Raw genomic sequence first — 14,433 nt, forward strand, 5'->3', positions numbered from 1 at the left:
ACTTTATGACACTAAAGCATCAAAATTAAATGATAGGAAACTATCATTTTCTGTCCCCAAAACCCCAAACTTCACATCCATAAAATCACACTGTACAAACTATATAACAATTACACAATAAAGATGCCATTTTTTTTTCTTACAATTATTATTTTGTTTTTGTATTAAAGCAAGTAATACTGAAACTTAGCAAAAGACTTCATTACAAAAATAGACAGTTCCTTTTACAGACATTTTATATAAGCTGGGACTTAATTTACAAACTACTCTATATACCATAGTATTCCCTGATACCATATTGCACATATCTACATCAAATACTTATCTATGTATTTCATTAGAGAAATATAGCATCAATTAACAACTATCTATGTTAACAACAGTCTCTCTTTGGTTAGGGCGAAGATAAAAAATCAGGTAATTAAAGCTTTGGTATTATTCTCTTTTATGCTTGTTTAAAAGACATGCGAAAGTTACAAATATATGAAGTCATGCGGAAAGTTTCCAGCTTAACAATGTGTACCTCATTATATCATTTCAGGCTCAAGTAAGTTGGTGGTTAAGGGGTGGAATTCATAACCACTGGGGGTGTGGGGTGGATGTTATAACAACTGGAGGGTATAGGGTGGTTGTTTTCACCATTGTGGTGGGTATGGGGCAGAGGTAATGATCAAGTGGGTATGGGTCAGAGGTTACAACCCACTGTAGGTGTGGGTCGGAGGTTATGACCACTGTGGGTATGGGTCGCAGGTAATGACCACTGCAGGTGATAACCACCCACCTTTTTCACCACAAGATAGCTGGATAGCATGTTTAATAAGAACAAGTCAACATCCACAAGTTAAAGAGATTCAACCTCACAGTTGTTCAAGAACAGTGATCAGATGAACTATGAGACATTTAGCCCTAAGTGGCGGAACCTCTATTAATGACAAATCATCACCTTAAAGCTGTAACAAGCTAACTCCTATAAAATTCTTATAGGACTTAGGCCATTATTTCACTTAGGTGATGACATTATTTAAAGCTATATTTCCCATTAGCAGTGTAATTACGTACCATAATTTCAGACTCCACATCTGCTTTGAGATTCTGCCATATGATCACAGAGCCCAAAGTCCACAAAAAACCCCTAAGAATATTGTTCAAGAGGGATATTTAATAAAATTGTTCATTATTTATGCTTATAGATTTGACACTCAATTTAACATTGATAGCTTACTTGTAATTTTGTCCAAAGTCAGTAACTATATCTATAATTAATCTATATCTATAATAAAGTGATTCTATAAAGTATATCTATAATAAACAAACAAAAATTGAACATTTTCATGTCTACCAGAACTAACATGAATATCATCAAATAACTACAATACTTTGTTAGAATTGATTCCCCCACAATTTAAATCCACAATTTAAATAATTCAATGTTCTGTTAGTTATTGTTATATATATTTTTTTGGTTGGCTTTTCAGTCCCACAAACACATTAAACCTTAAAGCAGCATGCCTCAAGAAAATAACAGAAAATCAGCTTACTTATATTTCAAAATCTGTTTTCAAAAACATTATATAGATGAAAGAAATTGAAATGATACATTTTAACCTTTTTTGCTCTGAAAACAGTCTGCTTTTTTTGCAGTAAATCTATTCAAACTTTAGCTTAAAATATGATTAGGACCTACTCATAACAAAGGTTTAACATTGATATATATGACCCAGGGTGTACCAGATCCTAGTATTTCTCCGAACCACTGTTGTGACACATCACCATGTTATATAAATTATTTTTTCCTATTTATAATGCCTACTGTGTTAGTAGTGTAGTAGATTATGCAAAGATGAAACACAATATATATGTTTAAACCTAAAAAAATAGATTTAAACTCATGGCAGTAAATTAGTTTACAAACAAAAATATGATCATAAGAAAGACTTACACATTGTCATTTGAGAAATTTTGGTCCCATTGATGACAAAAAAATATATGACCTATTTTTTCTTAAAGTGACATTATGCCCATCCAAGAGTAAATACTTGGTGTACAGATCAAAGTTTAAATAACTTTAGATTTTGCCACAATTGCATTAATTTTCATTGTCTAGTTCATGTGTATAATCAATAGCCCACATAACTCAAAGAAAATTCTATATCAATGTCAAGGTATTGTTAATGTTCAGATGATAACAAGGGTGATCAGATGTGTCGCTCGATAACAGCTATTTGCATGTTGCAGCTACTGAGTAGCTAAAGACATAACAATCATCAACAGGGCAAAACACATTTTTATTCAAGGTCCATAACTTAGCCAAAAATCATTCAACCATAAAACCTGTTAAATATGCGTAAGAACTTTTTGTTTTTCTTTCTTCAAATACAGAAAGATGCTATGTTACGATTGGTCGGTATATGTAACGCTTTCGTTCATTGGCTTACTATAATAGTGACAATAACTGAACATATCTGAAAGGCGGTGCGGTCTAAATAAATACAATCTGACCATAGACGATAGCAAATTTGGAGATAGAGATTTACATTATTAACAAAAGTGGTCCTGCGACCTCGAAATCCACTGATTTTTGTGTAAAATTGGCATCCCTTTTAAAGGGCCATAACTCTGATAAGAGCTCGACTTTTTCAAAACAGACAAGCTCAAAATGAGGATAACGTCACTTTAATATCAAATGGGTCTTTGGTTTAAACGATAATTAAGTCAATTGTTAAATTACAACACTTGCCCATGAATGCTTATATATCTATATTGGTCCCTAACACAATGTAAAACATTGTAACAAACTTGACATTAAAGCTACACGCCTCCAGATGAGCCAAAATATTTAAAGAAAATCAATTTTGAGAAAAATGTACCTATATTTTAAGAAAGGTAAAAACATTCAAGATCCGATATTAATTTTACATGTTATTTGCGATTTAAGACTGATTTTGCAGTATTTTATCATCATATTTCTACTGCGTTACTAATGCAGTAAGGGCTGGTTTTGCATATTTTGACCACTATTTGGTAATTTTTCTTGGATTATAAGTGCCGATTGCAATATGATAATTAGTTTATTTATTCACCTAACAATATTTTACTTTTAAATACATTTCTAAAATTTTGTTGAAAATTGACATGAATCTTGAGGCGTGCTGCTTTAAAGGTACATATAAATAATGAATAAATGCAAACTTGTGATTAATGTGTGAACACTAGATCTGCAGTTAAATTAACATTATGCCAGTAAAGAAGCATGGCAATTACTAAATTGCATAATATATATCTACAGCTTGGTAAAAGCTGTTTTTTTTACAGTGAAAATGCAGTAAAAGTATCAACAGATGTGTTATTATTATAAATACCTTCAACAAATATCTAAAAGCCATGATTTTAAAATTGCATGAACATTTTTTTATAAAGTCTTAATGAATTTTTACATGTGGATGCAGGAGAAATAACATATGATAATCGGAGAAATAGCCAGGTAACAAGTTGCTCGGTTACAAGTTGCCAGGTAAAAAGTAGCAAGGTAACAAGTAGCAAGGTAACAAGTTACCAGGTAACAAGTTGCCAGGTAACAAGTTGCTCGGTTACAAATAGCCAGGTAACAAATTGCCAAATAACAAGTTACCAGGTTACAAGTTTCTAGGCAACAAGTTGCCAGGTAACAAGTTATTAGATAACCAGTTGCTACGCAACAAGTTACCAGGTAACAAGTTGCTAGATAACAAGTTGCTAGGTTACAAATAGCCAGGTAACAAATTGCCAAATAACAAGTTACCAGGTTACAAGTTTCTAGGCAACAAGTTGCCAGGTAACAAGTTATTAGATAACCAGTTGCTAGGGAACAAGTTACCAGGTAACAAGTTGCTAGGTAACAAGTTACCAGGTAACAAGTTGCTAGGTAACACTTTTAGTAGCCAGGTAACAAGCTGCTAGGTAACAAGTAGCCAGGCAACCAGTAATCAGGAAATAGATTACTGTCAAAGAAAATTAGTATGTGAATTTATGTGATAAAATATTGTTATGCGTGATAATTTACCTTATCATGCTATACAGACAGTCTAATAATATCATATTTGTAGGGTGTGTCTTTTTGCATATGTAAATAAATGTATATATTCAATGAAAGTCCAATAAGTCCCATATACATGAACTTTACAATTACAGGAGCAATTTTCTGAATAAACCTTTGTCATTGGTCGAATTTCAAATTTGTAGTTTTGAAATCAGCCAATCATATGATTGTAGTTATATGATTGGAGTTTAAGACTGATCTACATTCATTTTTTTGTAGTGATTTAACCAACTGGTGGACCTTGGACTAGAAGATACAAGTTTGATATGAGGCAATTATATATCTGCCAGTCAGTCTGGTAGTGGTTTTACAAAACTTATTGGAAACAGGCCCTTCCTATGTGGCTGATTCTCTATCTCTCCTTCCTGAAATATAGAAATACATGAATGAGAATGAATGTTGAGTTATATGTTGCACCACGACAGAATGGGCTATATGGCGACTTTTCAGCTTAACTGCTAGAGGAAAACATCTGGTGCCCTTATGTCAAAGTGCATTGTTTCAGGCATGAGCGGGCATTCGAGTAGAACCACCGAAGTTCTGTAAGTTAGCTTGAAAACGTCTTCACATGAAAGAATAGAACGTTCCTGTCGGGATTCGAACACACAGTGGTGAGGGGCAAGTGGTTTGAAATCAACAACCTTAACCACTTGGCCATGAATGCCCCTATGAATGAATACATGAATAATTAAATAATGAATTAATACAAATAAATAAATGGGAATAAATAAATCAATAAAGAAATAATGACAGCTTCCACAAACAAAAAAGTAATATACCAGATATTATGTCTTCAGATATATTCATATGTGATTAAAATAAATAAGTTAGAGTATTGTTTTGAATTATTATAAGAAAATTTAGGAAAACTACTTATATTACAAATATATTTTACAACAAGAAAGTACCATTTTCTCCAAATTATTTGAAACATATGTGAAGAAAGGCCTATCAGCAATAAGAAAAGGTGTTATTTCAAAAATGCAAAACACACAAATATTTGAGCAGGAGTTTCTTCCAATTGTTAACTTATGTTGTCAGGTTCGACTTCATTTTCAGTTATATCTCTAAAATTCTTGCCTATTTTTCATTTGTTTTGTTGTTTTTGTTTTCTTTTTTTTCCAACTGTCTATAAACAAGCTCTTGTACTATTCCAGTTATATTTCTTTTAATATAATTTCTCTTTCCTGAAAATAATTTTAATTTCTTCATAAGAAACAATAATGCAAATAAAGGGAGACAACTTACCCACCACTCTTCCTCTTCTTCCCTCAATAAAATGATTATCTCCCCTTCTCTAAATGTAAGTTCATCCTCATTATCAGCATCACAGTCAAACAGAGCCTCGCAACGCCTGTATCCCATTTTTTTTGGCTACAACCAAGAAATTACAGTAAAGGTGCAAAATGGAAAAAAAGTTCATTTAACGAACAACTAAACCCTTGCCCGCCCCCCTCCTTGCAACCCTAACATCCTTTTCATTTCTTTTATGCAATCAGACAATATAGCTATTTTACGATTTAAAACAAACTGATTTTGGTACCGTCTAAATTATTTCCCCTGCATGCTAGAGTTAGTTAATATCAATATCAAAAAGAATAGTCTGTAAGACAATGGCCGTAATCTTTTACAAATCTTTATAGTTTTAGTGCCCCAGTTAATTAATTTTCGAAATTCAAATTTTATGTTTTTAGAATTTTTAACCTCAGGTGAGCTCCTTTAAGGCTTCATGTTACATCTCTCAGCAGTGACTTAAAATCTTTTGTCTACAAAGAGTACTACTCAACAGAAGTTTTACTGAACATATGGTTTCTTACATGGTAAAAATGTATGCTGCTTAATTAAGGTCAAAATTCTGGTTGATAATGACATCTGTCAATCAAACTTAACACTTTTAAAATATTTACTGTATATACATGTATATGCAGCAGTTTTTTTTTGAGCCGCGTCACAACAAAACCAACATGGTGTGTTTCCAACCAGCATGGATCCAGACCAGCCTACGCATCCACAGAGTCTGATTAGGTATCATGCTGTTCGCTATCAGTTTCTCTGCTTGTAATAGGGTTTGTAAGCGAACAGCATGGATCCTGATCAGACTGCGCGGATGCGCAGGCTGGTCTGGATCCATGCTGGTCGCAAACGCAATATGTTGGTTTTGTCATGGCGGGGCTCATTTATTGTTTACCTTTCTGGGAGCTGGGATTGGAGGTGGTGTCTCGACATCTGGAGAATTGGTTTTATTGGATGATAAATCTGAAAATGATAAAATCTGAAGATAAATTACTTCCTTTGTAATGGCTTGCAATTTAATGTTATTTATCAAAGGTACATTTTCACTAAAAAACATACATTTTTTTTTTTTAAAAAGTGTATATCAAATACACATCTCATGAGCCGTAAAAGTAGCAGTATTTGAACAAGTGATATTAATCAGACTAATGGCCAATAAGTAAGTTGATGATAAAAATCATATATTTTAAGTTTGGCATCTATCCTTTATGAAATAAAAAATTAAGAGTAAAAAATAACCTTTTTGAAGAAAAATTCTAAGTTCAAGGGAAGATAATTCTGGAAATATTGCTTTATTAAATATTGCTACTAGTTATGAACCTTGCCACATTGCATGGAGTATATTTTTGAAATTGAAGTTGATATCTTAAGAAATAAAAGAAGTTTTAGTAAAATATACATGAATTTTACTGCACAAAAATTTAAATCTGAAATCTGATGGCGGACGCCAACACTGCCGAGGGTGGGGGAGCAGTACAGCTCCCCATATACATTATATAGTCCAGCTTAAACTACTGAATTACCTCCACTGCCTGATAAAGCTCTAGGTCTCGGTGGAACTGCAGGTTTGTCAGACAAACTGTAACAAAAGAAAACAAACTAGAATGAACTTTACTTTTAAGTCCTTCCAAACAATTACACAATATAGTTATGTGAAATAAAAAATAACTGATAATGAGTGTAAATAATCTGTCTGTTTTACAAATCTTGATCACTCATATCTAAAATTTCCATGACTCAGCCATTGTTCAAGACCTTGGATAATCTGCCACAAGATCTGTGATGACAGCCAGTACATGCACTTTATTTTTGTTACTTGCATATTACATTATTAAATAATTAATATTACATAATGACATAACTATTGAATTGATTAATTAATTTATTTCTTAGAAGATCAAATAGAAATTAAGAAAACTACTATCTTTATTTGGCCCTTTTTCTTCTAGTAGCGTTTCAATTTACAAGTTCATTCACATCAGTTGAAAAACTTGTTATCTTAAGTAAGCAACTCTATAAATACATAAAGGAGGTGGAAGGACCTCATTCTAACCCTTTACTTCATAAAGGCTTGTTTTGATGGCTTTCCTACCCCCCTCCCTTTTTTTAGGCCTCAAACAGTGAAAAATTAACCTATTTAGGCCCAAACACTGTTTTTTCGTTTGGGAAATGTTGTTTAAAAAAGTGATCAATTTTTCGGTGCCGCCCCCATCAAAAAGTTACATCAGGGGGTTGCCAGAAGGGGGATGTACCCCCTTCTGTTATGGGGTTTGAAGGGGGGCCGTAGCCCCCCTCATCGCCAAGAAAATTTTGGACATGTGACAGGCTAAAATGGCCTCAGGTCGATCGTAAGGTAACATGTAACTAACGCTGAAAAGCCTTTTACTCCATTACAATCCATTGAGACGTTGCAGCACTTTGAAATCAGTTTGGATGGGGAAAAAAACAATGCAAAATAGTGATTTTTGGCAATAATGAGACGTCCCCCCATCGCCATGGTAATAGGAAATTTAAGATTGAGCATGCCGTTTTAAAGGCTATGATCCAGTCAACATGTGTGCCAAGTTTCATTAGTATTGAAGCATTTCTCATAGCAGTTTGAACTTGTAACAGGAGGCTTTTTAATGAAAACTGCCATTTTTGACAATATGCTCATGAGGGAAAGGGTTAAAGCATGTGACTGATATTTCCTTGCAAATACTTACAAAAAAAATCTAGTCTGAAATGCTAGAGATCATTATTTCCAAATCCTTCATGAAAAAATCCTTTATGAAAAATAATATTAAAACAAAAATACAGTTCCTAAATAACCTTAACAATTATACCGATGATGAATAAAATAAATAATACCTCATATCAAGCCGTGGCTGGGATCCACCATGTTTGGCTAAAAATAGAAAAAAATATTAGTTCAAGGGAGGTAAACCAACTATTTCCATTTATATTCACAAAGTTTTACCCGATTCTACAGCATTCTTTTGAACATTCAATATGGCAATAAATCAAACAATTAGATCAAACTTAGTAAATTGCTAGAAAATTCTTAATAGGGAAACAAATAAGAAAATTTAGTGTGTCATTCAACATAAATACCATAGCCATAGGTAGTTCTTTTCTTCTTTTTTTTTTTTTTTTGGGGTTTACTCACAGAAACGTATGTCATATAGCAAACTTTTTTTGTGGGGAGAAAGCCCTAGGTCCCCCTTTGAAAATTTCAGGCACAAAGGGCAATTAAAAAACCACACTTCCTAAGCTGCTAACCCAAAAGGGAAACTTCAAAAATTTAAAGATAAAAAAACTTTTTTCTTATTAAACGAAAGGAAAAAATTTCGAAACAAAATTGAAAAAAAATTGACGGTTTTTGTTTTTTATGCTGTTTTCACCCCTTTTTGGGCTGTCCGGTCAACAAAACGGCCCCCCAGGATAAAAACTAGAAAACTTTTCCATAATACCGTACCTGAATCAGAAATGATACAACTAAACATTCACTATGATGGGGTTTTAATGTCACTTTAAACTTTACCGGGGTTGGGGATCAAACCAAAAAGACCCCTGGATAAAAAAAAGTTTTATGCTCTCTCTATTGACCTAAGCAGGCAGACATATCAGATATTGAAATCCTATAATTTTGAACAGCATGTAATCCAAAGCAGGGCTATAACATTAGGGCTGTCATTATCGCAATATCAATATATCATCGATATTCATCATCCGATACAATAACAACACACACCTTCAAATATCGATACAAGCTAAAAATAAATTTTCTGTTAGTGAATATACCTCTCTGTTTTGCCTAATAAGAGAAGTCACTTGTCCAGTTTTCTTGGCTAACTTGAACTTTAAACTCTGTTTTAAAATCTCAGTGACAAAAATAACAGAAAAAACAAACTTTCTGTTAGTTTGTAGTATTTGTAATGTCTAATACAAGCATGCATAACACCATAATCCCAATTTATAACAAATATTTAAATGTTTTTCATTGTATCGTCGATATTTTGTGATATATCAATACAAACTTTTCTATCAATGACAGCCCTATATTACATAAAGCAAGTATGTTACATAAAATCGCCTATGATTTGGTTACAATAGTTACCATCACTATATGGAATGTTGACGGTATATCTGGCATCGAGAGGTTGAGGTCGAGGCGGGGGTTCTGACGGGGTACGTCGGTGCAAAACGTACGGTATTTCCGACCCCAGATCTGACGTATTTCTAGCATGAAGTGGTCTCCCGCCGACCATACCTCCGCCACTCAATGACAATGCTGCCGGAGGTTTCTTTATACCTCGTGGAGGTAATGGAGGCTCGAGGGAATTACGATCTGGATTACCCGACGTGACCGGAGGGGAGTTTGGCAACGAGTGACTAGTGTGATTACCGAGACCTGCAACTATAAAACAATGTTGTTGTTGTTGTTTTTGTATCTTAGCAACCATGTCATAAACTTACCTCGTACTAACAAAAGAAGTATCGTGACTTAATGTATATTAAAATTTATGCCTAAATTTAACTACAGTGTAGTAAACTAAATAAATATAACCTTGTATTGTTCACTGATATGAATGGTTTAGTATATATAAAAGCATTTGTTATCAAAATGCAATCTGAAGAAGTAGATTGTAAATCACATTATTTCGACGTAAACTTATACCTGGGATGATGCCATTTTGCCATTATGAATAAAGTTGTAAATTATTATGGATGAAATGACAATAATTGCCATAAACATCACACCGACACAGTATAGGTTATATCAGAGACATAGATAACAATTTCAGTATTTTTGATATTGAAATACCTTAATTTTCAAATGAATTGTTGGATCAATTACAGTTCTAAGTTCAGCCGGTTAAAGTTTTTTTAATTACAGATGAACTTTTCAAATTTATTAAACAGTAGAATTGTTATTACCGGTAAAAGTTATTTAGCATAGATCTAGTACGGTTCAAGTTTAAATCTTAATATTTTTTAAAGTCAGCAAAAAGAAGCTGCATGTAAATGCATTAAATATCTGCTTGCTTACTGACATCTTTGAAGAAAACCAAGGAAAATAACTCTTGTTATTATGCTATGTAGAATTATGTCCCTTGAGCTTATCTTAAAATAAGACATGCCAAAAAAAGATTTTGAATGAAATGTTAAAACTGGAGGTAAAGGAAACAAATAATCATAAGTGCATATATACATTGAATGATGCATCAAAATGCTATGCTTTTAGTCATTTTCCCTTAAAGAGCCTTGGGTTTTTTTTTTGTTGAAAAACAATTTTGGTTTTTCAAAAATAATATTTTATAATTTAACTTGAAAAGGTGTCTATCACTGTTTAAACCTTTTTCAAACAGCATCCAAAGGGTATTTATAGGCAGCAGAAAGTTTATTTTTTAAAATAAAAATCGGGAAAAAAATCGTCGCTTACGATTTAACATAATTATAGGAGCAGACCGGGTAAATTAGTTTCAAGGGTTTCTTATTTTTAAATTTGTTTTTTATTGGGGGGCCCAATTTCTTTTCCCACATAATTCCCTTTTGATTTAACAATTATATGAAACAACTTATCTAAAAATAACATATTTAACCGTTAGAAAAGCTGAAGGCAACTTTAATACATTGAAATGCCAGATCAGACCAATTGAAAATTAAACAAAATCATCAACAATGGCTTCATCTTTCCCAAATTTCTAAAACCAATCATCAAAATTTTCCCATATACAATAACCAATTTTACTAAATCTTTTCCCCTATGAATCAAACCCGCCCACATTATTACAAAGTTTTAAATGAGACCAATCACAGGGAAATTATTATGTTTAAAGTGCAGACCAATCACTAGAGAAATTTTTTCCCGTTAACTCTTAGCCTTTAGGTGATGGCAGAATCTACCCATGTGATCAGTGCAGACCAATCAGCTGGCAGAATCTACCCATGTGACCAGTGCAGACCAATCAGCTGGCAGAATCTACCCATGTGACCAGCTGGCAGAATCTACCCATGTGACCAGTGCAGACCAATCAGCTGCCACATTCTGTGCCGTCTGATTATGGTCTGCACTGTTCACTATTCAGTCAGTATATATTTTGAAACTGCCCCTGAAAATGATTAATAATATTGTCCAGATTGGAAAAAAGATAAATCCATTTAAAAAATTTAATTATGTAAATTTAAAAGAGATTTTTTAACAAAAAAAAATTGGAAAATTTTTTCAATCCTTTTATAAATCAATTGCAATGAGAAAACCCAAACTTTCTTTAGCCTTCGCTCAAAACTCCTTCAGAAAATTATTACCCATTGACCCTAATTTAAAATAACCCAAATGACATTCGTCCATTTTACTTACCCAAACGGAATTATTTAAAGGAAATAAAATTTTGTCAAATAAAAAGTCCTTTCATTTTAAAATTAAAAAAAGAATATTTATATGGAAAAAAAATTAAATTTTTTTATTGCTTTTTAAAGGTAAAAATTTTTTTTTTACCAAAAGAAAATTTCCCAAAATACTTACAAGTTTTAAAAATATAAACAATAAGTAATTTTTAAAATATTGGTTTTTTCTTTTTCCCTTTTTTTGTCGCAACAAACAATTTAGTCATATGGAGTCAAAAAAAGACAAATTAATAGCAACACCATGGGTCAAAATCACCTCACTTGCTAAGAGATTCACCGACTCCAGAAATTTGGGCCTGTTTAGTCGCTCTTACGACCACGCAGGGATAAACTATGGTTGCAATTCTGATGCCTCAACCCTTAAAAGGTTACCCCCTTAGCCGCAATGGGGTGAAAATAATTAAAAGATATTTATGAAAGATTATAATGAGATTGAAAATATCAAATCATGAAATGCATAAATATTCATTCCAACTAAACTATTAAACTACAAAACATGACTAGAACTGTTATTTCCGTGTCATACATGCTGTCTTCAAAGAAAATATTATTAAACTTGAAATAGTAGACCAGTCTCATATACTCTAGTACCTGATTGGTTAATTCTGAATTCAGAATTTAAACTGACCAATCACAGACACCAATTTCTAGACTGGTCCACAATCTCTTTTTTTATTTCACTATAAATACTAAACTTAATGACTATCTCAAACACAGTCATGCAAAACAAAGATTTTTATCTACACAAGTTAAGTTGTGCTAAGACTGTCTGTGCACTTTATACCATTTTAGAATGGGACAGTCACTAACATGCATTACATATATGTTAACCATTACAGAGTTGTATAAGTATTATAATTAAAATATTTTATTGTTATTTCCTGTTTGTTCTACTTTTCTTATCTTGAAGGGTGAGAGGGGGGAATGGGTGAGGTTTTTTTTGTTGGTAAGCTTTAAGTCAATTAAAACTGGCAATTGTACAGCTTCTACTTTAATCATAGGCATGCTAGAGTGACTGACTTTACCCCATGTGACCAGTGCCATCTGATTAAGGTCTGCACTGTTTGTTATTCAATCAGAACATATTTTGAAATTACCCCTAAAAATGATGAATGGTTTTGTCCAGATTGAAAGATAGACAAGTCGATTTTTGATATTTGGGGTGGGGGGGGGGGAGGTAGGGTAATTGGTAAAAGATTGCATAAACTCCATACTGACAATATGACATTGTCATAAGAGTTGCAACTAGATCTTGAAACAAGGGCATTTTTTTACATTCATGGCAAGAGCTATTAAACAAAATACCTAACATTGTAGGGGTACTGAAGACATGTTGTGGTTTTTTTGTTGCTGTCGGTGGTTTTTGTTTTGTTTTTTGGGGTTTTTTTTTTTGGGGGGGGGGGGGGGGGGGGGTAAGCTATAGCTACATGTATATGAGGATGTTTTAGGAAAATTAGGGTGACTGATTGGACTTTTATACCAATCATTTTTACAGAAAGAGATTACATTGTACATGACACATCACAGTGCCTTAATTACAACCAGCACATTTCAACACTTGCAGTAGAATTCTCTGATAGGAAAACTTACTCAAGTGAATATGTATTTTGTTAGGATTTTGTACCCATGTGGTACTGTACAAGAGATTTTTTTAGAATACACAGGTTTAGGAATGTTTAAACATTAGGTTTACATTACAGAGAATGGTGTTTGATATATAAAAAGTGTCACATGTCAACATTCATTACACATATGTGTGTCACATATGTGTGACACATATGTGTAGTTAAAATACACAACACACTTACTGTTCCTCAGACTATTACGGAACCTTGTAGGATGGGTTAAGTGGTGCTCTAAAAACAATAGTCAACAAAAATACAACATTTGAGCCGCGTCACGACAAAACCAACATAATGGGTTTGCGACCAGCATGGATCCAGACCAGCCTGCGCATCCGCGCAGTCTAATCAGGATCCATGCTGTTCGCTTACAAACCCTATAACAAGTAGAGAAACTGATAGCGAACAGCATGGATCCTGATCAGCCTGCGCAGATGCGCAGGCTGGTCTGGATCCATGCTGGTCGCAAACCCATTATGTTGGTTTTGTCGCGACACGGCTTATTTTATATATAAACACAGCAAAGTTTATCATCATTATACAAAATCTGAACTCTTCACACTGCAAGAAAATCTCAAATATTTCAAGCTTTCAATACATTTTACTCATCTGATATATGTTTAAGCGGCCTTCTGCTTTTATTTATTTGTTAGAGAAACAATTCTGTGCTGTTTCAAACTAAGTATTTCAGTTATATTATCTAGAAAGTTCATTATTTCACTGTTAAGCCTTCTTCAAAACTGCGCTCGAGAGCATTTTATAGTGTGCAATGATGTTAAAAAAATTGCAAGTTTGCTCCAGATCAAAAGATTTCAGATTTTGAACTTTGATGAAGAAAAGCAAATAACTGTCAACTATGCAGAGAAAATACAAAAATACACACACTTGTAAGAAAATTATATTCTTATTGTTATCTGAATAATGTTTGCTTGTTTGTTTGGTTGGTTTTATGGCGCACCAACACAGTATAGGTCATATGGCATCGAAACAGCAAAGATAATTTTAGCTAACCTTGGGTGTTACAATCTTCAAAGCAACACCTGGGGGTCAAAA

The 14,433-nt window shown here is 33.2% G+C and overlaps 1 protein-coding gene across 1 annotated transcript in view; it reads right to left on the minus strand.

Annotated features, from left to right (window-relative positions):
• Nucleotides 1-3,906: 3,906 nt before the first annotated feature.
• The window catches only part of LOC132734206 (arf-GAP with SH3 domain, ANK repeat and PH domain-containing protein 2-like), a gene marked incomplete at its 5' end in the record, with an annotated part of 43,503 nt that continues 32,976 nt past the window's right edge, over nt 3,907-14,433 (minus strand). The window contains 7 exon segments of the mRNA XM_060720901.1: nt 3,907-4,440; nt 5,324-5,449; nt 6,264-6,331; nt 6,892-6,947; nt 8,219-8,255; nt 9,468-9,767; nt 13,567-13,614. Of these exon segments, the coding sequence (XP_060576884.1) occupies nt 4,366-4,440; nt 5,324-5,449; nt 6,264-6,331; nt 6,892-6,947; nt 8,219-8,255; nt 9,468-9,767; nt 13,567-13,614 (710 nt within the window).

This window comes from Ruditapes philippinarum, unplaced genomic scaffold, assembly GCF_026571515.1.
Source record: "Ruditapes philippinarum isolate M1 unplaced genomic scaffold, ASM2657151v2 ctg909_1_1_1_1, whole genome shotgun sequence".
Classification (NCBI taxonomy): domain Eukaryota; kingdom Metazoa; phylum Mollusca; class Bivalvia; order Venerida; family Veneridae; genus Ruditapes; species Ruditapes philippinarum.